Here is a 23,802-nt window from a genome sequence, read left to right as displayed (position 1 = left end):
AGCTTCAGCTGCCATTTGCTTCTATTCATTCCGCGACAAGATGGCAGTTGTGGTTGCACTCAAGACTGAGCCCCTTCAAATTCGAAAAGATGCAGCTCACCATCCTTCAGGATTTAGATAAAGCCACACTGGACTGGAGGCGCTCCTATAGTCAGGTAACCCTGACCCTCCAAGAAGTCATCAGGTACAGTTGGGGGGCCAACCCATTCCCTCAGTCACTAAGGGAGACACAGCCTTCGACTTCCCTCGCCCGATGACTCCTGTGCCTTCCTGAAAAGCCTATGGCTAGTGAGCCTACCTGTCCCAGCACCACCGCTGGAAGCTCGTAGGATGTTACAAATATTGTCCTCTTCATGCCAAGTTCTGCAGCAGGCATAGGCTGAGACTGAGACGGTCCATATACCTCCTAAAGGAGAGTAATCCTTTTATTGTAATAATGTTCTAGTTCCACTGAGAAATAGTGTAAAGCGGTTCAAAATGCCATCGGGCCCGTGTCCAACCACACTCTTAGCATCGACTAACACCCCACAGCATTCAATCTCTTAGAGCTACAACTAGAAAGCAAATAGATTAATCCTGGTTACCCCTTTTACACCAAAAAGTGCAATTTTTTTTTTTTTAAATGCCATTACACGGTTAGCAAATGTTTGTAATATGTCTGCATCAGCTGTTGTGGCAGTGCACATATGGTTGTCTAACTCTGCACAAAAAAAAAAAAAACACTTAAAGGTAAGAAAGCAAATGTGGCATCTGGTCACCTAAGCCACTTCTTCGATATGAAAAATCTCCTGTATTTGCTATATGGCCAGATATGCCCTGTCACCGTCCAAAGGAACTAGTCAAACCATTTAAGAACAGTTTGACACATTACCTGAATATCCAGGGTGCCCACATTGCATCCAGCTTCTCTAGCAAGAACCCCTGAATGTCTCACTTGATCTATATACTCGTGTATAAGTCGATCTCATGTATAAGTAGAGTGCAGTTTGGTGACCAACAATTGTGAAATATGCTATGCCTCGTGGATAAGTCGAGGGTAAAACTTGGGACTATGAAATTATGTGATTTTTATAATTATATACACACACTCATACAAACACACACTCATACAAACAATCTGCATTATACACACACTCATACAAACACACACTCTGCATTATATACGCACACTGTGTATATAATGCGTGTGTGTATAATGCAGATTGTATGAGTGTGTGTGTGTGTATATATATATTATGCTGTGTGTATATATGAGTGTGTATATAATGCAGAGTGTGTGTGTGTGTGTGTGTGTGTGTGTGTGTGTGTGTGTGTGTGTGTGTGCGCGTGTGTGCGCGCGGAGGGCATTTTTATTATTTTCAATTATTTTTTTTTAATATTTTAATATTTAAAAGAAATATTTAAGAATTATTTTTAATTTTATTATTTATTTTTTTTTAATTTTAATAATTTTTTTATTGTAATATTTTTTTATTTTATTACTTAATTTTATTTTCGTCCCCCTCCCTGCTTGATACATGGCCAGGGAGGGGGGCTCTCATTCCCTGGTGGTCCAGTGGATGGGCTGTTTAGGAGGGGGCTGGCAGAGAGCAGTAACTTACCTTTCCTGCAGCTCCTGTCAGCTCCCTTCTCTCACCTCCAGTCCGGCCAGCTCCTCTGTCAGCTCCCACTGTAAGTCTCGCGAGAGACCGCAAGACTTACAGTGGGAGCTGACAGAAGAGCTGGCCGGACCGGAGGAGAGAGAAGGGAGCTGACAGGAGCTGCAGGAAAGGTAAGTTACTGCTCTCTGCCAGCCCCCAACAGGACCGCCGGGCTTGTAATGAGCCCGGCGGTCCTCGTCTGTATTATGGCAATGTAAGACAATGTAAGCCATAATACAGACATTGACTCTAGTATAAGTAGAGTTGGGATTTTTCAGCACAAAATATGTGCTGAAAAACTCGACTTTTACTCGAGTATATACGGTAAGCACAGCACACTACAAAGCCACACTAATTGGCTCAGGGCATTCGGCTGACACACTCAACCCTGCTAAGCTCAGTGAAGGAAACCAGAGTCTTCAAGCAGAAGAAGGCGGAAGCCAAGGGCATAGAGCAGGACGTGGGTAAGTTGTCACACTATTTGTCTACTTAATCTCAGAGGGTGCCAGAGCACCATTAATGGGGCTGTAGTGGTTATGATGTTTGGAATGCTCTTTTAAATGGACACTAACTGCATAATCTCACTGAAATGGTTATAGTCTCAGAGTCCCCTGATGCCATCCTTCCAATCAGCATGAAACTGTTTTAAATGTTTTATTGCGAATCAAGTCTCCATCAGCCAATCCCCACTGCGTTGCTTGGGCTAACGAGGAAGCATTAGTCTGAGTGACAACGGGTGGCAGTGATTGGTTGAGAGTGTCAGATTACCACCTTTAGGCTATTACATCTCCCATTGGAGGTATGAATTGATACAGCAAGTAGGAAGCGTGCATTCTCTGCCTTAGCTATACCTCCAGTAAGGGCTGGTCTTTAGCTGGCCAGGAACCCTTGCATAGTGTTTAACTATTTTTTGAGCAGTTTAGTTTAACACTGTATGAAAGTACCATACCAAAGAACTCCAGGCACTGTAACCAATTCAATGAGATGAACTGGTTAAACTGCCTACAGTCACTTTAGCCCCTTAAGGACACATGACATGTCATGATTCCCTTTTATTCCAGAAGTTTGGTCCTCAAGGGGTTAAGTAAGAAAATATTTAATATAATCTGCAAAAGGAAACCTCTGACAGTGAAAGAATAAGAGGAAAAAAACAAAACAAAAAACACTTAAAACATTTATTTGTACATATTTACCCTCATTATCTTCCGCTTTAGCAGATGCTTTCACTGCTGCCTTTTTGTCTGTTTCAGGTTCATCATCAGAAGAATCATTTTCTTCATCAGAGGAAAGGTTGGCCTTAATTTGTTCAAGAAGCATTTTCTTAGCAATCCTATGAAGTGAAGAAAAAAAAAATTATTTTGAGATTCACAATCTAAGGCGCTGACAAACAAAACAATTGTTATGAACATGATAAATTATGAATGTCAATGATTTTCAGAAGGTGGTTTGAAAAAGGTTAATGTAATATGCATGCACTATCCACTCTCAGTCAAAGACAAGTCTAAATTAATGTATTTGTAAATTTGCAGTCTATTTAACATCATTGCCACAATTTGTTTTAAATCACTGAAAAAATAAATAAATTACAAATCGCCCAACCATTAACCATGATAAACCCTGCATTTATTGAATTCTTCTAATTTGCAGAGGCATGGTATATGCCAGCATTACAAACAGACTAGAGGTGGTTTTGATAACTTCATACTGCAATACAGCTATTATGGAGTAAGTTTTAAATCTCTTGAAATCTGAATTTGTATGAGAATAATAGAGATAGAGAATGAAACTTTCCTTATGTGGTTTATAGTTATTTCACATATCTAGAGATTTAGGCATTTTGTGTGTTTATTTTGCCAAGTGATAAGTACAAATACGCTATTAACATTTCCTTTAAAACAGAACGGTATGGAATAGGGTCTTACTGCCCATGATTATCAACAATAAAAAAAAAAAAAAAAAAAAAGACATTTATATTTCAAAGTAGTATAATTAAAAACTTTAGATATGGTATTGAAAGATTGATAAATTGGATGGTAACACTAGAACATTTTTGGTTGGAAAATTCTGACAGTAAATGCAAATATTATACAATGTTAGAATTAGACTATTACAATGACAGTATTTTAAAACCACCCAAGTGAATGCACCAGCTGAAGGAAAAGACAGATTTTTTTTTTAATATAGAAAATTATTAAAATACGAATGTTGTGATGTAACTTTAAATTCCATTTCACCTCAGACATTTATATGCATGTTCTCTTCTAATGCGCAAGATGCCAATACTTGTTTTATGTATGGGAGAGAAAAATTGCATTGGCTCTTGTTAACGTCACCCAGCTTGCGGTCTTCCATAAGCAGTTTCTGTATATTCTGGTTTCTAACACAAGATTGGACACAGTTTGAGACTGCCAGGAATTACGCAGAAGATGGCGGCAAAAAGAAGTTCAGTTTATTGTAAACTTCCCCCATACAAGTTCAAAGATATAGTGCACCCTATAAACTGTTCAGAATTTTGCAATATATAGATTTTTTTAAAATCACAAGTGATCTGATTTAATGATCAAGAATGAAAGGAACACTCCAGTTTTCTAAAGCACTTTAACATGGTGACATGCCTTAGGGTTAAACTGCATGCCCATGTAGGCTTATTTTATAGAATGTCAATTTCAAGTGGAATCACTTTTATAATACCTTGCTTACTTTAAAATATAGTTTAAAGGAGAATTGAAGAAAGCCAGGCATACTCTCTGAGCCAAGCAGACTAACACTCAACTCACCAGCTGTGCATGTACTGCGGCACTGGCCTCTTATAGACTTCTTAAAGATTTGTAACAAGTCTAAGATAGGTCCACAAAACTTCTGAAAAGGCCTCGGAGTGGGCAATGTCCAACACAAACAGGAAAATATGTGCGGTTACTAAGGAGTGTTCCATACATTACCTTCACGATAATGGAAACTGCAATATAGCATGTGTAGAAGGAGTTTGGACCTGATCGGTCACCGAAAAACAAATGGTGACTAAACTATGTTGTCCCTCCATAGTATAGACTGAATCTACAGTTTTAGTCCTTTGTTAAGAAGGTAGGAAATAGAATGTGGCTCTTCTTTGAAGAGAGGTAAAACTACATAACTTTGCCAATTTAATGTAAAACAGCTGAATGAGAAATCAGTGGAATATAAAAAATAAATAAAAGTATATTTTAACTGTTACAAAAGTATATACACCGGTATTTTATGGTCTATAAAATATTCTAAGGTATCAGGACTGCTTGAGAATAAAAATGTTAGAGGGAAGTCTTAATATAAATTTACATGTGTGCTTAGATAAAATGTACTACTTTGCCTTCCATAAAACATGTACCGTATTTAATTTGATTTTTTTTTTTTTGACATTTTAACTTTACAGTATTTATAAAAATAAAATATAGCAGAAATAGGTCAGTAGACCCAAAGAAAGATAGTCCACTTAATTACTGGAATACATGCTACCACTTCTAAAGTCTAGGCTAGTATACTGGTGATCCATTCAGTACAACATGATCACCACTTATTTGAGCAATTAAGATTAAAAAGTGCTAATAGTTGAGTATTGTTTTAAGTTTCTATATGTAGTTATTTTTGCATGTATATACAATATGATTAGATGCATTGTAAATATTCAATACAATTTGTCAGGATAAGTATGGGATAATTGCACCTTTTTCATTTAGATTTTAATAAGGTTTCCGATTTACAGTCCAGAAGTACATGATATTGAGAGGACTGCACCTAATGAGCAAGGTGTTGTAGAAATCAGGGCAGTGAGTACCTAATAAGATCAAGATCATAAGTCTCTTTTGAATATGTGGCATAACAAGTTTAAAAATCTGATATACATAAAATATAAATTCAGAACTTATTAGAGACCCTTAACAATGCAAGTTAATGTCTGTTAAAAAAGAAAAACTAAGTTTAAAGTACAAATTTCTAAAAATGTGTCCTAGCAACCCCTGCCCCACGTCAATGTAAGTAGCCACACCATTTGGCAATGGTTTGATTTCTTAACTGTGGTGCACCAGGCAACACTTCTGGTTTCACTCTAGGTGGTAGTTGCAGCAGTGAGCTAGACTGCACTGCAGGAGCTTCCAGCCTTTACTTGCTAAGAGGAGATGGGGAGTAGCATCCAGTAGACTATATGCAAGAAGAAAAAAAAGGAGTGCCAGGGCACCACAAGAACACACTACAGTTTTCGTGCTTGGAAAGTTTATTAAAATAAAACTGAGTGTTCCTTTATTTCCCCTATTTTATTTTACTTACTTTACAAAAAAAATAAAGTTCTTGCAAGTCTTCTTTGGGATATACAAAGAAAGATGGGGGGGGGGGGGGGGGGCAGCTTACAAAAAACAACTGACCTGATGACTGCAACCTTTGTAAGCCCCTTTTTAACCAAAGCAGACTTCTGCTTTACGTGCAAAGGAATTGACTAGTAAGAGGCTTCTCATTCAGCCTTTGGACTGGAGCCGCAAGTGCGTGGGATCATGGCTTTCTAGTGCATCTCATTGAGAAGGGTGAGGTAGGCGCTATGTAGCCCAGCACGACTGCCACTTCGGTCAGCTCTGCAGAGAAAAATCTTTCTGGCTATCCTAGACAGCTACAGAGGTGTTACTGCCCTCTGTTTTAAATGTGACGATTTCTACTTAAATCTGGACTTTTTTTTAAAGTGTTAAAAAAAAAAAAAAATTATATATATATATATATAATATTACACACACACACACACACACACACACACACACACACACACACACACATATATATATATATATATATATATATAAATACTTGCCAAAAAAATTTAAAGAAAAAAAAACTAAATAAATAATTCATAATATGCTCATAAAGTGGAATTTATCTAACACATTGTTGAACATGTTAGCTCTTTATAAATCAGAACAACCGTACCGAGAAATTATCAATAGTAAAACATAACTATGTGTATAATATATATATATATACATACATATATATACATACATATATATACATACATATATATACATATACACACACACACACACACCTTTATCTCCATCTTCACCGAAGAAAATATAAGCTATGAGACTATTTTTTGGTGACCATCAGCCTTCCCTTTATGCAAATCAAAACAGTGATCATGAGTATTAGCATGTAAATCTTCATGATTAAGAAATAGCCTAGCCTACTCCATATCCAAAATGCAGGATTTCTCAGCATAGTCCAGAATAATGACTTGAGAAATAACACCATTCTCCCCAATACTTCTGGATAGATAGGGCATTATCCTATGTATCCATCATCATGTTGAGGGCAATTTGTTGTAGTGTTTTATACTTGTTGCCAGATTAGCCAGTCTACAATCCACCCAACAAAAACAGAGACCACTGGTTATCAGCTATCAGAACAATTTAAAAGTGGTACCCTTTAAGAATCCTATAACTACTACACAGCAATGTAATAGTCATGGCGCCAGGAGCTTTAAAGAGTTAAATCCTTTTTAATCTCGTCTCCCAGATACTCAAAGGTCAGTCTCTCTTGACAGTTATCGCTAAAGAAGAGCTTCCCCCTTCTAAAGTTAGGAATATTAAGGTTGCCTAATTTTGACAGCATTCATTGGTTGAGGAGCATCAGTCGACAATCCATCAAAGACGAGGTACAGAACGGATATCAGATCTACAGAAGTACTGACTTCTGAGATATATATAGATATCTGTGAAGAAGATCCAGAGTTCATAAGTCTGGGGCACTCAAGGCATTGCAAACCAAAACTCCTAAAAGTGGGACAGCCTCAGAGAACAGCCGCTTAGAGTATAAAGAGTGCCCATTTAAATTTTTCCTTTTAAAATTTGAACTGAACTATTAAAATCATCTGACGACCAACTTGTAGATCCCTTGAATGACCATCTGCTTTTCTTTTGTAATTTATGGTAGTTTTTGCTTTGATTATTGATGCAAGAACCAGATATATTTTATTTGTGTGTTGGACAGGGTGGATATAATTTAGATCAAGTCTATTTAAATCACTATTTAGTAATATTTGATTTAAACCATGGTTTTCTATGTAACCAGAAGGTGGTTTAAATTTTTAAAATAACTTAATCAGGCCTTTCATTTGTTATATTGTGGGCATTTGGCAAGCATGCCTGATCTACCCATAGGTAGAGGAACTTCATTAAAATACTCCCTAAAGCTCTTTTCACTGGCGTTATAAGTTCTTTCTTCAAGGTAGGAAATGAGCCTCAAGCTATAGACACTAACATCCCAAAACTAATTTTTACTGCTTACCCGTCCCCACACTTGGCATCTTGTGCACATCTATCCTACTCCAAGAATGGTCTATTTGTTAAACTTCTCGAATCTAAACACTTAAGAGGCAAGGTGGAGTTTCTGAGTACATAAATTTGCAGAGCAAGAGGACTGATGTATGTTTTGAGAACAGCAAATTCAAGCATCTGTAATACCTTCTAGATGGAAAAAAAACTTTTCAAGAGTCTCTGGGAGAACATTGCATTGTGAATGAATTTAATTGAATTAATGAAATTAATTTATTGAATAAATGAAAACATTACGTGGATATAGTCCAGAGAGAGAGAGAGAGAGAGAGAGAGAGAGAGATATACACACACCCCTATTTCATGATTAATAACATATGGACTAAGGTATATTAAGAAAACTTTAGATGAAGCATTATATAAAATAAATCTGAATTACATTACTCCAGGCACCATAACAAATTCATCAGAATGAAGTTATGGTGTAAGGAGGTCCACAGGTGCCTGCTTACCTGAAGGGGTTATACTGTTAACGCACGGTTTAACCTTAAAGTGCGGAGTATTATGCCAGATCGCTCTGCCCATCTCCTTCAGCTTCGAATCCAGAATCTCGGACAGTGGCACCGCACACAATCTTAGTATCCCTGTAGCTACCCATTCACAAAATAGCATTAGAAACTTACATATTTTTCTCACACTCTGATGCACTCAGCCTATCAGTATTGTCCCTGTCCACGGCTTCCTGTTGTGGGCATCAAACTGCAGCAAAAGGAGATGGGCATCGGAGTCACCACTTTGGGTTTAAATCATACTTTAACAATTTAGCCCCTTGAGATAATCCAGCGCCTGGGGAAATTCTTGCACCACAACGTCATTCTGATGAAGTTATGGTGCCTGGACTGTTACTTTAAATTTTGTGTGTTTGAAAAATAAAAAAATACTGATTAAGATTTTTTTTTTAAATTAATTTCAAAATCTATTTATCCACCCTGGAGTAGTAGGACCTGTGTCTGCTATTTTTAAATGTTTAATACTGCAACTCACTGTGAAATATCTTCAATGTTACAGTCATAATATTTGCTTTGAAATGTTTGAGTTATAGTTGTATAAATGTTTTTGTAGAATGAAAAAAAAAAAAAAAATTAAATGTTACTTTCACTCCAGTAATTATTTTAAAAATATCAAGTACAAAAAAATAAAATAAACGCAATTAAAATCATTACTTTGCAGGTTTTTTTTGGTCAGTGTTATGGTATATTTTGTTCAATATTTACTTATTTTTTACGTCAGGATCAAACAAAACAAATTTCTATCTTCTCAAAGCTTTACAAGTGAATAATACCAAAACAAAAGAACAAGATTGCACTACCCAGAAAACTTGTTTCTTGCTCACTTTAAGAAGCTTTAAAAGAAACACTGACCCTGTTGAGCTTGCATCACCTTGTGCGAGATGTATTTATTGAGAAAAAAAAATAAAATTAAATGCATGGACAAGAAAAGTTTCAAAAAATTTATTGCATTCATCAAAGTAAAATGCATTTTAAACACCACATGCCTGTCAACAATAATACTGCAGTTTAAACATTACCAGTTAAAAGGCAGCAGAAAGTAAAAGAAAATATACAATTTAATAAAGTACACAGCACTGTAGCATTAACCCTGTTACAAAGTAATACAAGTAACGTGCACATCACAATATACAAATCAATGTGTTTGATTGCCTGAGGTGCTTTGGGATCACCCAATCTGCATAATGTAAATAAGAGAATCACTTACAAGGTGTGCAGAGTTTTCAGACCACATTACTTAATGCTCAATAAAAAGGGAAATGGGAGCCTCACTTGATTATGGCTGTGTTTATAGTTTATAGATATGCTGGTCAATGACCACAAGTTGAATTCCAGATATATTGTGATTGTATGTTTGGTGCCTTCCACCAATAGGAATAAAGATTGACATTTTTTCCTCCTTTAACTGTATTATCACTAAATGTGCAAGACTTGTTTCAATATTAAAATGTGTCCCTTTCATTATTTAAGAAAGTTGGTTAATCAAGTATGCAATGCAAAAAGCATAATTAAAAATAAAAAGCATATTAAAGATGAACCTTTTTGCAACAGAGTGTGCACCTTCTATGTGTACCAAAATATTTTTTTACCAACCTTGTGTTGTAAGAAAGTAGAAATAAACCAGTGCTGTGTTTTCATTAAAAATTTAAAACTAAGATTTGGAAATGGCTATCCTAATTTCCTTCAGTAATGGACAGTTTAAAAAAAATAAAAATAAAAATAAAATACTTCACAGGTAGTGGGCCTGACTTTAAGACAAAAAAAATATTGAGAGAATCAGATGTAGAAAAATATTAAATATTTCGTTTTAAGAAATTAACATATATATATAGATAGATAGATATGATATATATTTAGATTTCTTCAACTAATAGCAGCATACATACCTAATGTTAAAAGAGAACACAAGTCAGACCAGCGCTTCAATACTCTTAATGTGGAATTTCACAAGCATCTCACACTCAAACAGTAAACCCATAGAGAAACTAAACACCATGAATCTGAACAATAAATATTATTCATTTCACGTCCAGGACCTCTAGCTGCTGAACTACAACCTACATAGTCATTGGTCTGCTTTGAAGGTTAGAGGACCAAGGAGATTCAATCAATCTAGCAGCTGAAGAACTAGAGCTGGAAGGTACTGATATATGTGGGCACAAAAAAGCAGCTAGGTTTTATTTGCATTGAACCTAATAGGGACAGGAATTCCCTGTCTTTAAAAGACAACAAATCTAAAACCAAAAAAAAAGATTAAAAAAAAAAACACTTTTCATTAATGGATTTATGCTAATACGTAAGTACTGTATAACAGATCACATAACAAAATGAAATCATGAGAACTATAAATCCTTTACAACACAGTATCCGTTCAAAAGTCAAAGATCTTATGTAGGAACTGTGCTCATACTGTTTCAGGAGAAGAGACATAGATTGAAAACATGTTTATGGTATTGTTTCATTTTAAAACAAGTTTCACAAAACAGCAAAATTCCAGTTGTCTTTTGTTAAACACTTTAGATTTCAAGGACGGCTAACCAAAGTGTTACAAAAAGCAGGAGAGTAATCAATAAAAGAAAGAATTGAAAGTTTGTCACAAATTTTCCATTATCTTAAAGGAACACTATAGTCCCCTAAATTACTTTAGCTAAATAAAGCAGTTTTAGTGTATAGATCATTCCCCTGCAATTTCACTGCTCAATTCACTGTCATTTAGGAGTTAAATCACTGTTTCTGTTTATGCAGCCCTAGCCACACCTCCCCTGGCTATGATTGACAGAGCCTGCATGAAAAAAAAACTGGTTTCACTTTCAAACAGATGTAGTTTACCTTAAATAATTGTATCTCAATCTCTAAATTGAACTTTAATCACACACAGGAGGCTCTTGCAGGGTCTAGCAATCTATTAACATAGCAGGGGATAAGAAAATCTTAATTAAACAGAACTTGCAATAAAGAAAGCCTAAATAGGGCTCTCTTTACAGGAAGTGTTTATGGTAGGCTGTGCAAGTCACATGCAGGGAGGTGTGACTAGGGTTCATAAACAAAGGGATTTAACTCCTAAATGGCAGAGGACTGAGCAGTGAGGCTGCAGGGGCATGTTCTATACACCAACACTGCTTTATTAAGCTAAAGTTGTTCAGGTGACTATAGTGTCCCTTTAATCTTCTTTGAGGTAGCAAACAGTTGATAACACAAGCATTTTTATTTCCCCCAAATCTGTCTCTAATATGTATTTTAAGGGTTTCTTTTTAAAATTTAGAACAATTTCTTTTATGCAAAGACAATTCAAAGTGATATACGAATTTAAGGTCAAAAAAGCTGAATACAATATAGCAAAATAGACTAGAATTCTCCATGGAGAAAGCTGCTGTATTTCCAGTGTACCAATTTTGGTATTATAAAAGTGTTTTTACTCTGTTGGGATGGGTGTAAGGAAAGGTAGTAACAGTGCTGCACATTTTGAATATGAAGGGCCTTTAAAAGTTGTATTAAATAATTATAGAATGTGTGCTCAAGGCATTAATGATAACTCACAAAGCTTCATTTAAAACACTGTGGCAGATACGCCAGTGGTATCTAAAGAGAAACCGTTTACTCTACTTAGTACTTCCATTGACATTAAACATCTACTTTAGTTTGTATTAAATAAAATAACTTAGTAGGTTTGCTGTCATAAAGTATAACTGATCACCTCCATTTTACATTGCCCATGCTGGTCTCTTGAGAGCAGATCAAGGAGGTCATGTGTACTGCCAGCAGTTGATGAGGCACCTGAGGGCAAGGTGTGTGAATTGGCACAAAAGCCCAACTAAAGGTTTCTGCTTTTAAATTCACATAAAGCTGAGTCACATATTCCAGGAGGCTGTAGTGAGTGATTGAAGGTCAGCCAGCAACCTCTGCAGGTTTTACCACAAATCATACTGTGCATTAAAGAAATATATTTGTTTTTATTATATGATTAGATTACCAGTCCACTCCCAAATAAAACACCTTAAAATAGCTATTAAAAGATTATTCTAGTGCTGTGACTGCAAATCCTTCTCCAGTGAAGGCAAGCATAACTTTTGCCAAGTCAAATGCTTCTCACAGAGAAGCATTAAGGACACTAATGCCTCGTTTCCACTGAGCGGAACGGTTCGGTTCGCTATTTTGAGTGTTTCCATTATGAAAGTGGCCCATACAACCGAACCATACTGCACCATTCAGGGTCCTGCTTCAGATGTAGGGCCATAGGAAATGGCATGGTTCGGTTAGGGCAGAGCTACTATACAATCTATTGATTGGTGGACAGGAAGAGCATTTTTTCTAAACCCTGCATTGCCCCTGAAGGTCTGACTTGCAGTGGAAACGCACACCAGAATAGGCTGGACCATTCTCTAAACCTTCCAAACTGTACCGACCCGAACCGATCCACTCAGTGGAAACAAGGCAACATTTAACATGTGGCAAACTCCTCAATCCACCAATTCAATGCTTCTCATAGAGAAGCATTAACTACATTCAGCGTCATCTTGCACGGTGACGTCAAACATAAAGTCCTTTGAAAATCAAAGGATGTAAGGAGCAAATGCAACTAGTGGCTGTCTGACAGTCACTAGTGGTTTGTTTTCAGCCAAAGGTAACCTTTGCTATTTCACAGAACCCCTAATAATTTTCAGGGTCAAAGTAACGGGACGGCAACTATGGACCAAAACCACTACATTAAGAATCTGGATTGGTGTTCAGTCAGACACTTCAACTAAACAAAAAAAAGTGGTCAGAACACAAGATACAAAACTTTAAGAAATTCAGCTACGGAAAATGTTGCACTAACAGTACTTTAAAAAAAAAAAAAAAATGTTATTCAATTAAAACAAATTACTTCTGCGGTAAAACAGTAAATGGCTTTTAAAGGGAGAGTTGGTTGGTAAAAGTGTTACATAATTTTCCAGCTACTATTTGTTCATTTTTACACAAATGTTATACATCTACCCAGTTGGGACTGAACAACTTGGGCATTAACTGTTTTCATGTGAATTCCCGAGGAAAAGCAGTCCTTTGTATCTATTACACACTTTGTTAGGGAGTGTGTTGTCTGATATCACAAAACATTAATTCACAAAAAGTTGTCATAGCAGAGCCCTTCTAGGGATTACTCAGGCTGTGCTAAAACTAGCCAAGTATTTGTCAAAAATGGTAGAAATCTAAATGAAAACTTGGCTGAAAAATGACTGATTTAAACCGGTAGGATTGCATACACGTCCACAAGAGGTATTCATTACACTTTGGTGCATTACGATACTGTAGTGGAGAATATAATTCTGTCCACAACTGTGGAGTGGGTGATTAAGCAATTCCAGTCCTAAACTTGAAAATTAAAAAGGCTTTTGTATTGATGGATCATATTTTTTTAATATATAGCATTTTTTCTCACCAACTGCAAAGGTGTTGCACTATTGTTCCTAAAACATCAAGAAGTAACTAAGATAATGGAAGTCCACAATGAAGAGAGACCACGTTGCATGGTATCTTTTGAGACAAACCAACAATACCTTCCTTAAAGCTTTGAAAACACAAAAACAGGCAGTGCCTCTGTTTATAACACACCCTATGCAAGGTGTGTGAATACTTTATAGTTTTATTTTTTCATTGGTTTTCTTTTTTTTGGCCTTGGTTTGCTGGCCACTCGTTCAAGCATTTGAGCGGCCTGGAATCGAGTCTTTACAAGGCAGGAAGTCCGGGTTTGTACAACCTGCTTGCTCTTCCGTTGCTTTGCTTTGGGCCCACGCTTAGGGTGTGTTATAATCTTTTTTAAGTCCGTATGGTTGGAATCATACCTATTCTCAGGATCATCGTCATCATCGTCCTCATCCTCTGCAGCAACAGCCCCTGATTTTGTAACTGCTTCATCACCTGGAAATGTAAAAGATATTTCAGCTTTTAAAGAAAAAAAAAATTAAAAAAAATCACAATCTACAGCCAACTTCATAAGCAACAATTCATTATTCATTATCCCAACAGCAATTAGCAGCTACTATGTTATATTCTGATGACCAAGAAGAAAAAAAATAAATAAATACATTTTTACACAAATAATTTAAATATATATATATATATATACACATACATACATACATACACACACACATATATTCTGCAAATAAAAAGTAAACAAGTCAACCCTCAACTACTTTCATAACTCGTTACATATTTAACTTTTACTGCTCTTTTTCCTTTATGCTTTGTAAAATGCTCGCATATATACCGTAAACTCTATTCCAACTATTTGTCACTTTATTTAGGATGAGATCTATGCACGCTACCAAAGTTACTTTATTCAAAGGGATTTGATTTCTGATTTAAAAAAAAAATTATATATATATATATATTCAACCTTTATAAACTATCTGTACAACTTTTTCTATGTTGTGCCTTTGTGCAATAGTTTAGACGCACAATTTGTACAAGTAGACCCAATTTCAAACTTAACTGAGCATGGACATCTACATTTGTATGTTTAATCACCCTTTGTACAACAATCATTTAATATGCAGGTACTCTATAACCACAATGTGGGGGGGGGGGGGGGGGAGAGGGAGTGTAAAATATTTAAAAATGTAAAAATTGAGCACATGGAGCGACTATGGCTAACTATGCAAGGCCCTATGCTACAATCTGGCTCTGATTATGAAGCACTACAATTGTAGTAATTGTACTTAAACATAAGAGAAACAAGTATGGAATGGTTATGGTTTGAAATAGTCTTTAAAGTCGGACACTTATTCAATTTAAGGGTTTGCCCATTTACAAGCATAAATCATATCTGGCATTTTATCAGTGTAAAAAAGTTGTGAAGACTGGGCTCATCCTTCATTCAATTTCCAGTATTTCCTACATATAATTTACTTCTGAAGACCTAGCATACCTAATGGTAAATAGAATTAGGAAATTCTTACCAGAATCCAAAACCCCAAAAATAAGACAAAATACTGGAAAAGTAAAAACCTCTCAGCGTTTCCACAAACTCTTCAAAATTGTAAAATGAACATAAGGTTCTTTTATTCTTTGTCATAATGTTCTCATCACTGAACTGCAATGTACCCAGAATGTAAGCAAGGAATACTATCCCCACCATAGACAGAGGGAGCTTAACCCCTTAAGGACCAAACTTCTGGAATAAAAGGGAATCATGACATGTCACACATGTCATGTGTCCTTAAGGGGTTAATGAGACTTATTTTCCTCAATGAGTGACCAGAATAACATCAGGGGAAAACCCAGGAGAATGATTCTTATGCTTAGATTCCAAAAAGAGATTACCTATTTAAATAATGTAGTGTTTACATACTTATTAAAAAGAAAAAATACCTGAGGACTGACAAAATCCAGCAGCCGATATAATTTCATTTTCAACCAGTGGCACAATCTTTTGCTCATCCCCACTTCCATCTTCGGAATCATGGCTTAAGTTCTCCTGCTCATCTTCAGACATGTCAGAAGACGATGAAGCTTTCTTCTTTGCCACATTGCTTTGCCGACTAGGAGATTTTTTGACTTTTCTAGACTTTTTATCATCTTTTTCTTCTGATGATACACCACTTTCTTCCTCTTTTGCCCTCTTTTTTTTGCCTTTTTTAGCAGACCCGATTTTGCTTAAGCTTTTTATATCCTTCTCTAGCTCAGAGTCATAATTTGAAGAGTCTGAATGGTTAACACGTTTCTTTTTTGCAGCAGTGGAATTTCTAGTAGTCCTTTTTGTCATGTCTGAACCAGAACTTGAGCTCTTCCTTTTTCTTTTGCAGTCCTTCTTTGCAGATTTTTCTTTAAGTGCCGCTGCATTTTTATCAGCCTTTGCCTCGGTACTGCTATCAGGTTCAGAAGAACTGTTACTCATTAAAGCTGCCTTTTTAAGGACCTCCGGCATGTCATCAGAATCAGAGGCACTTTTGATTTCAGATTTAATACTAGGTAGTTTTGATTTTGGACTTTCATTTGAAGAACTACTTTTTGCTTTCACAGTTTTTTCTTTTTTTGGCTTTGATTTTGGTTTTTCTTTGTCTGTGTCATTACTCTCTTCTTCTGTATTTGATGTGGTGGGCTTTTTATCAGTTGGACGTCGCTTAGGAGTGGTCTTGACACGAGGTGACCTCCTAAGCGTGGATTCTTCTTCCTCATTTCCAGATGACTGCTCATCATGTTCATTGGAAGAAACATTGCCTTTGTTTTCGTTTTCTGAATCACTTCCCTTCTTTGAGGACTTTGCAGAGTTTGTTTGGTCTGTTTTCACAGGGGAATTTGACAAGGAAACTGGTGTTAGCTTTACTATCAATTCCTTCTTAACAGGTGTTGTTGCCACTATTCCATCACTCTTGTTTTTTGAAAGGCCTGCTTTTGAACTAACATTTTCAGAATCATTCTGGTTAGTTTTCGATTCCAATGCGGAGTCCACAATATCAAAAATGTCTTCTGGCACTGAAGAAGGAACAGACACAATATCCAAGTCAAGGGCTTTATTGGAATTGGGCTTAAATTTATCATCAGAACCCTTGGACTTTTTCTGAGGAGTACGTGATTTTGTGGATTTAAGAGTCTCACTATTTACATCAGAAGACTTCTTCACAGTCTCTTTCTCTGATTTATGGCTAGAATGCTGTTCCTTTGTTACAGTATCTCCCTTGTCTTCTTTGGATATTCTCTTCAATTTACAGCTGTCCTTCTGCTTATCTCTTTTTTTGTGAGGTTTATCCTTTGTATCTCTGACGTTCCCCCCATCCTCTGCATCTGTATTTTCTTGATGGATCTCACTTTCTTCTATATTGCCTTCTTGTTCTTCATTCTCTGCATCCATATCAGAATCTTCTGCTTGCATATCCGCAGCGCCAGTTTCATTTACAGTCACTTCATCACATGTACTTTTAGGACTTTCATCCATTGTTTCAGGATTCTCCTTATTCTGATCTAAATCCTCCTCCATGCAAGCTACACCATTTTCTGTAGATTCTCTGTGCTTTGCATGGTCAGAATTTGCAACCTTTGCATTTTCACACACAGTAGGAGACGTTTTCTTGTTTTCTTTGTGCTTTTCATCACTCAACTTTTTCTCTTTTAGTTTATTCTCACTGCTTGCATCTTTGCTTTTCTTTGACGTCTTATGCCTATTCACTGAATGAATCTCAGTCGCCAAGCTTTCTTCTAAAGCCAAGTGGGCCTCCTTGAGGTCACCCAAGACAGACTTGAAAGCTTTCAGTTGTCTTAACTTCACTTTTCTACTATTTTCAGAATTTTCAGCTTCCTGCTTCAAAAAACGTACAAAGCTTTTATTCAAGTTTGTGGTTGTCTCAATTAGTTTTTTTGCTTTTTTCAACATTTCTTTTGGCACCATCAGTGCTTTATAAGCGTATGTTATAGAACCAGAATATTTGCTATCAAACTTTTTGTCCTGACCATTGCAGGTCCGTTTATCCGAATCCGTCTGATCGCAAGTTTTGCTCTTGTCATCAACTTTCATTTTCTTCTTATTTTGTTGTAATAACTGCTCTAAGTTTTCAAACACACTATCGCATGCAGCAACAGAGTCTAATAAAGGTTCAGGTTTGCAAATATAGCACTCCCATTTGCTATTTTCATCCATCATATTGGACAGTTCCTTTCTGCCAAGATTTCGCAGGATGCATTTCTTGCAAAAGGCATTGTGGCAGTAGTCACAACAGATTAAGTTCCCGCCTTCAGCACACCATCTGGATAGACAGAAAAACATACTAGTTTAGGATTATCTGATCACAGCCACCCACTCACTCCACAAAAAAATAAAAATTTAATTAAAGTTAAAAACTATTTGGGATTCACAATGGGGAAAGGCTCTAAAAGTATTTTCATTTTTTTATTTAATTTGTTTAACTTAATTTAATAACTTGTCTCTTGCACCTGGACAACATCACATAAATGTAAAGTTTAAGTCTAGTTCATAGCAAAATAACCAGAAAAAATAAAATAAAAATCTTTATGATAATCCCACACACAGAATGCTGTGCACTCACCTGCACTGTTCATCCATCCCATCAGCATCACGATTGATGTCATCACTCATGTAATATTTATAGCAGGTCTACAAGGAAAATTAAGATAAAAAAAAAAAGAAAAACGAAAACAAAACACGTGAATATTTGTAATACTGCATAAAAGATTATATATTATAATAGAAAGCAAAGTTGTAAGTCACTACTTAAGTGGACCAAGTTCCTTTGAGATTGGTTTTATTAAACGTGCCTCTAGAGATATTCCTAAACTTAAATTCCTAACTTTGCCAGCAGAACAATTTGGAATTGTTGGGTAGGGAAAATGTAATGTCTGCAAAACTCTTCCTTATGCCTTAATTTTTGTAAATATAGCCTTTACCATCATCCATCGTAAGCTAGCTTGTCCTCTGTTCTAAAATTTGTTGGCATATCTCATTCACTAGAGGAGTAGTGTAATCCCTTCATAAGAGCCAAATCACTTGTGCTCATGACAGTCCGGTATGCCCCAAGACATGAAAGTGAATAAATCGCCAATTTTAAAAACAAGTGGGGATTGATAAAGAAAGGTGAAAGTCTCTCAACCAGGAGAATCACTTTTAGGGACTAAAATTTTTTTTATTTTTCTGCTCTCATGTTTAACTGTATGAGACCTTGGGATGGGAAAACTAAATAGTTTATCCCCAAATAAAATGCCTTAAAAATTGTTGCTATAACATTGCACTGAAACACTGTTTTTGCACTGCTTGTGTACATATTTTTTTCTATGAAAATGTGTGGTGCTCATAAAGGATTGAATAAATTCAGAATGAGGTTCACTTCCCCCTCTTTTTAAAGAAGCTATTTGTACTATACCTTGCAAATCAGTACTTTTAGGGCAGGGTGCCTGTAAATGGAATCTTTCTGGAAATGATTCACTTGTTGCCCACATGCTGTGCAGCTGACAATCCCATGAAGTCCTTCCTCTAGAAAAAGAATGCATCAACACATGCAGTTAAAGTCACTTGGTCACTTACCAAGCTATATGTTATAATTAACTTAAAAGGGGACATTCCACAGCTTGAATACAAAATAAATTCACTGTTCAATTGATATACCACCAATGTATATATGCATACATAGCCCTCCCTTTCTAACACCAGCCAGACTTTCTGTGTCTGTCCAATTACAGACTTCAAGTGCAATGGTCAAGGGGATGCCAGGAAAAGAAAGTTATATTCACCTGAAACTATCCCTCTCAGGCCCTGCCATCTCTTCCCTGCTGGTCCTCTTCAGTTCCTGGCACTTCAGCAGCCAGGGGCAGGCGTCAGCATTTCCCTTTTGTGAATGTGCGCGAACACTAATGTCTATTGAGTATCCTTGAATATTGCAGGGTGCTCCCGTAAAAAGAGCATTTTTACTATCCTTGGTATCAGATGTGGGCTTGACAAAAAGGTAACTGTGCTTTTTGTCAAGTTTAGGAAAAACAATAACACAAAGTAGCCCACCGCATGCCTTACTATAATTTTTGACTGGGTTTGAAATTCAGACAATGTTAATAATGTAAATTTTATCTTTAGGACATGCTCCTTTTGGAGAGCGGGTGTGGGCCTGAGCGTCATTTTAAAGAATGGTCTAACAATTTTCAAATAAAACTTTATAGATTGTATTATTTTACATTGTAATAGGCCATTCTTTGAATACTCAAAAGCAAAGTATCATTCACATGTTTACCTGTACGTTTTTTAGCTATAGGTACATCTGGTTTCACTTTAGTGCGATTCCGAAACTCTGGTCCCTTGAAGTCATCTTTGTCTTCATTTAAAACAGGCTCTGGCTGTACCACAACAGTACCTAGAAAAAAGTAACGCTTTAAAATGACCATCTTCTACAAAAAGTAGTCTTGCCAATTAAAAATGTCCCTTTATTGCAGCAAGACATTCTAGACAAAATGCGGAGGATTTTTTCTGCACAGAAGATATACACTAGAAACGTGAATATATTCTATTAACATGAGCAACTAGAGAAACACGATGTTGTACTTCAGCAATAATTAAATATCGTCCAATAAAAGAGCATTGGACAGCACGGCACTATCCTTCCTATTTACAGGAAAGTCTCCTTAGAAGAAGGGACATTTACCACTTCAGTGTTTATTGCCAAACTTTACTCTTACAAGATGGCAAATGGGCTATTTAATATGGGACATGTTTTCACTTGGCCATTTCATTCATGATTTCTGCTGAATTTAGTAGTAAATTAATTTATTTCACGTACATACTGAACTTCACAGATCTTGTGTGTTCTACTACTTTTAAGACCCGATTTGTATTCTGATGCATTTCCAGAGTATAGCAATGGGCATGCCCTCATTTTGCTTGTTTCCTAGAGAATCTTTTTTTGAAGCAGCTCGGTCACCATACTGATCAACATCACTACCCTAGGAAACCCTATTCAACACCAACTCACACACACTAGTGGTTTAGCCCAAAAAGTCAACCAAAATAACATGCTAATTAGTATTGTTTAGCCTGGTACACATCATGGTGCGTACTAGGTACAGAGCCTACATCAGTGTATAAGTGTGTTGTGAGATCCTGTAACAGCAATCCGAGGCTAGTGCAGACTGATTAACAATACTGCGGGAATGCTTGAACCTTCCAGCAATAACTCAATGCATGCCATAATTGTGTCAGGATTTAACACTATCAACTTTTTCTGTTGCAGTTGGCATACAATCACTGTGGCATGGTGCCAGAGCAATTAAACACATGTAGCTAGCTGGATGGTCTACTCCAAGACTGCCTCAAGTCTGATTGTGACCTGTGATTTAAAGGAGTGGGGATGAGTATACTGGCAGATGAACTTCATTAAAACAAATATGTATCATATGAAAATCATGAAGTGCAATGTAAAGGATATAGAAAATATATAAAAAAAAATCTCATAAAGATACCTAAGGGTAAACTTTCCATATCAACTTCATGATCAGAGTTTTCATTGGATGCTTCAGCATTTGCAATTTCTTCTTGTGCCGGTTCTTCATCAGATTCAACATATTTTGTTACAATGCTAGGTTTTCTGTTCGGAAAAACAAAACAAAATTCTGGCTTAATTTTCTATGGGTGTGCAATCGTATACAGTAGGTCAATGAACAACAGATTCAATTTAATAAATTTAAGATTAAACAGGTTGGCAACAAGTTAGGTTTTTGCTTGTAAATGTAAGAGAAATGTAAAAATATTAAAGTACAAGAAATTCATTTTCTCTACATTTAAAAGAGTGTTTTCTACAAATGGAGGAGTGGATGACAAGTTCACTTACAGGAACTTTACCTTTCGTGAACGGGTTAAGCTCCTATATACCTTTATGCTTAAAAGAGCCCTCATGAAACCGCTACAAATAATTTAGATAAACCTCAAAAGAAAATACGCATTTGTTTTGCATGTTTTCTTTGGGGATATATAATTCTTTACAACACTGTATTGGGTCTATTAGCTAGTGTATCTAGATTTCAAGTGGACGTGTAATCTTGGAATTACCATTGATGTTCTGACAGTTGGTCCTTTTTTACACAAGTATATTTACTTTGCTTATTTGTTTTTCAAGCACTTTTTTTGATACTCACTACATTTATCATATTTTTGTGTGTGATTTCTTTCTCTGAGAGAAGAGTCATCGCGATGTGGTGCACCTATCCCGTTCTTCATAGAGGGTCATTGAATGCCGCCCTATGAAGACACTCAGCGCGCTGTGTGCCCGCCCCCCTCCTAAATATATATATAATATATATATATATATATATATATATATATATATATATATATATATATATAATATATATATATATATATATATAATATATATATAATATATATATAATATATATATAATATATATATAATATATATATAATATATATATAATATATATATAATATATATATATTATATATATATATATATATATATATATAATATATATATATATATATATATAAAATATATATAATATATATATATAATATATAGTGTGTTTGCATTCTCACTCCCCACCCATCCACCCCCTCCCACCAATCCCACATCCATCCCCCTCCCGTCACCCACATCCATCCCCCTCCCGTCACCCACATCCATCCCCCTCCCGTCACCCACATCCATCCCCCTCCCGTCACCCACATCCATCCCCCTCCCGTCACCCAAATCCATCCCCCTCCCGTCACCCAAATCCATCCCCCTCCCGTCACCCACATCCATCCCCCTCCCGTCACCCAAATCCATCCCCCTCCCGTCACCCAAATCCATCCCCCTCCCGTCACCCAAATCCATCCCCCTCCCGTCACCCAAATCCATCCCCCTCCCGTCACCCAAATCCATCCCCCTCCCGTCACCCAAATCCATCCCCCTCCCGTCACCCAAATCCATCCCCCTCCCGTCACCCAAATCCATCCCCCTCCCGTCACCCAAATCCATCCCCCTCCCGTCACCCAAATCCATCCCCCTCCCGTCACCCAAATCCATCCCCCTCCCGTCACCCAAATCCATCCCCCTCCCGTCACCCAAATCCATCCCCCTCCCGTCACCCAAATCCATCCCCCTCCCGTCACCCAAATCCATCCCCCTCCCGTCACCCAAATCCATCCCCCTCCCGTCACCCAAATCCATCCCCCTCCCGTCACCCAAATCCATCCCCTCCCGTCACCCAAATCCATCCCCTCCCATCACCCAAATCCATCCACCCACACTCACTAAATAAATGTACTTACTGTTTGAATCCTCCCCTCCTCGGTCTTCAGCCTGTTCAGACCTGTCAGCTGAAGCCACTCCCACGCAGTGCTGACAGCCTCAGCACACAAAGCGCGTTCACAGTGCTTTGTGTGCTGATAGCACGTCTGAAGTATTCACCCATGCGTGAATACGTCAGACGTGAATGAGGCCTTTTTAGGGCTTCTGAACTTGGAAGTTCCTCCGGTGGCCGTCTGACTGCAACAAGAGGTGTTCCAAGCTTCCAATGTAAACACTGTATTTTCTATGAAAATACAGTGCTTACAAGAAAAAGGCTGCAGGGAGCTGTAGCACTCACCTGAACAACCTCATTAAGCTGAAGTTGTTCAGGTGACTATAGTGTCCCTTTAATTCAAACAAGGGTAATAGGATTAGTTTGGTCTTGTTTTTTGCAAGCCTAGTCTAATCTTTCTCTGCATGGTCACTAACTTAAGCAATTAATAAAATTCCTGGCTCAGAACACCTTTATCATTAAGATAAGGAAAGTTGTCAGTTCGCTGAAAGTCTAAATTTATGTGAGGGGGCTTAGCATGTTACTGGTAAACGTA

At 36.9% G+C, this 23,802-nt stretch overlaps 1 protein-coding gene across 1 annotated transcript in view; it reads right to left on the bottom strand.

The window, feature by feature from the left end:
• Positions 1-23,802, bottom strand: part of ATRX (ATRX chromatin remodeler) — a 131,945-nt gene that overhangs the window by 75,977 nt on the left and 32,166 nt on the right. The window contains exons 5-11 of the mRNA XM_063432062.1: positions 21,427-21,551; positions 20,205-20,324; positions 19,347-19,456; positions 18,516-18,583; positions 15,847-18,215; positions 14,316-14,391; positions 2,834-2,970 (exon numbers count right to left, since the gene is read on the bottom strand). Coding sequence (XP_063288132.1) covers positions 2,834-2,970; positions 14,316-14,391; positions 15,847-18,215; positions 18,516-18,583; positions 19,347-19,456; positions 20,205-20,324; positions 21,427-21,551 — 3,005 coding nt within the window. The remainder of the gene's footprint in view (positions 1-2,833; positions 2,971-14,315; positions 14,392-15,846; positions 18,216-18,515; positions 18,584-19,346; positions 19,457-20,204; positions 20,325-21,426; positions 21,552-23,802) is intronic.

This window comes from Pelobates fuscus, chromosome 9 (assembly GCF_036172605.1).
Source record: "Pelobates fuscus isolate aPelFus1 chromosome 9, aPelFus1.pri, whole genome shotgun sequence".
NCBI classification, from domain to species: Eukaryota; Metazoa; Chordata; class Amphibia; order Anura; family Pelobatidae; genus Pelobates; species Pelobates fuscus.
The sequence above is the reverse complement of the archived record's forward strand: the minus strand, read 5'-3'. Positions and strand labels throughout refer to the sequence as shown.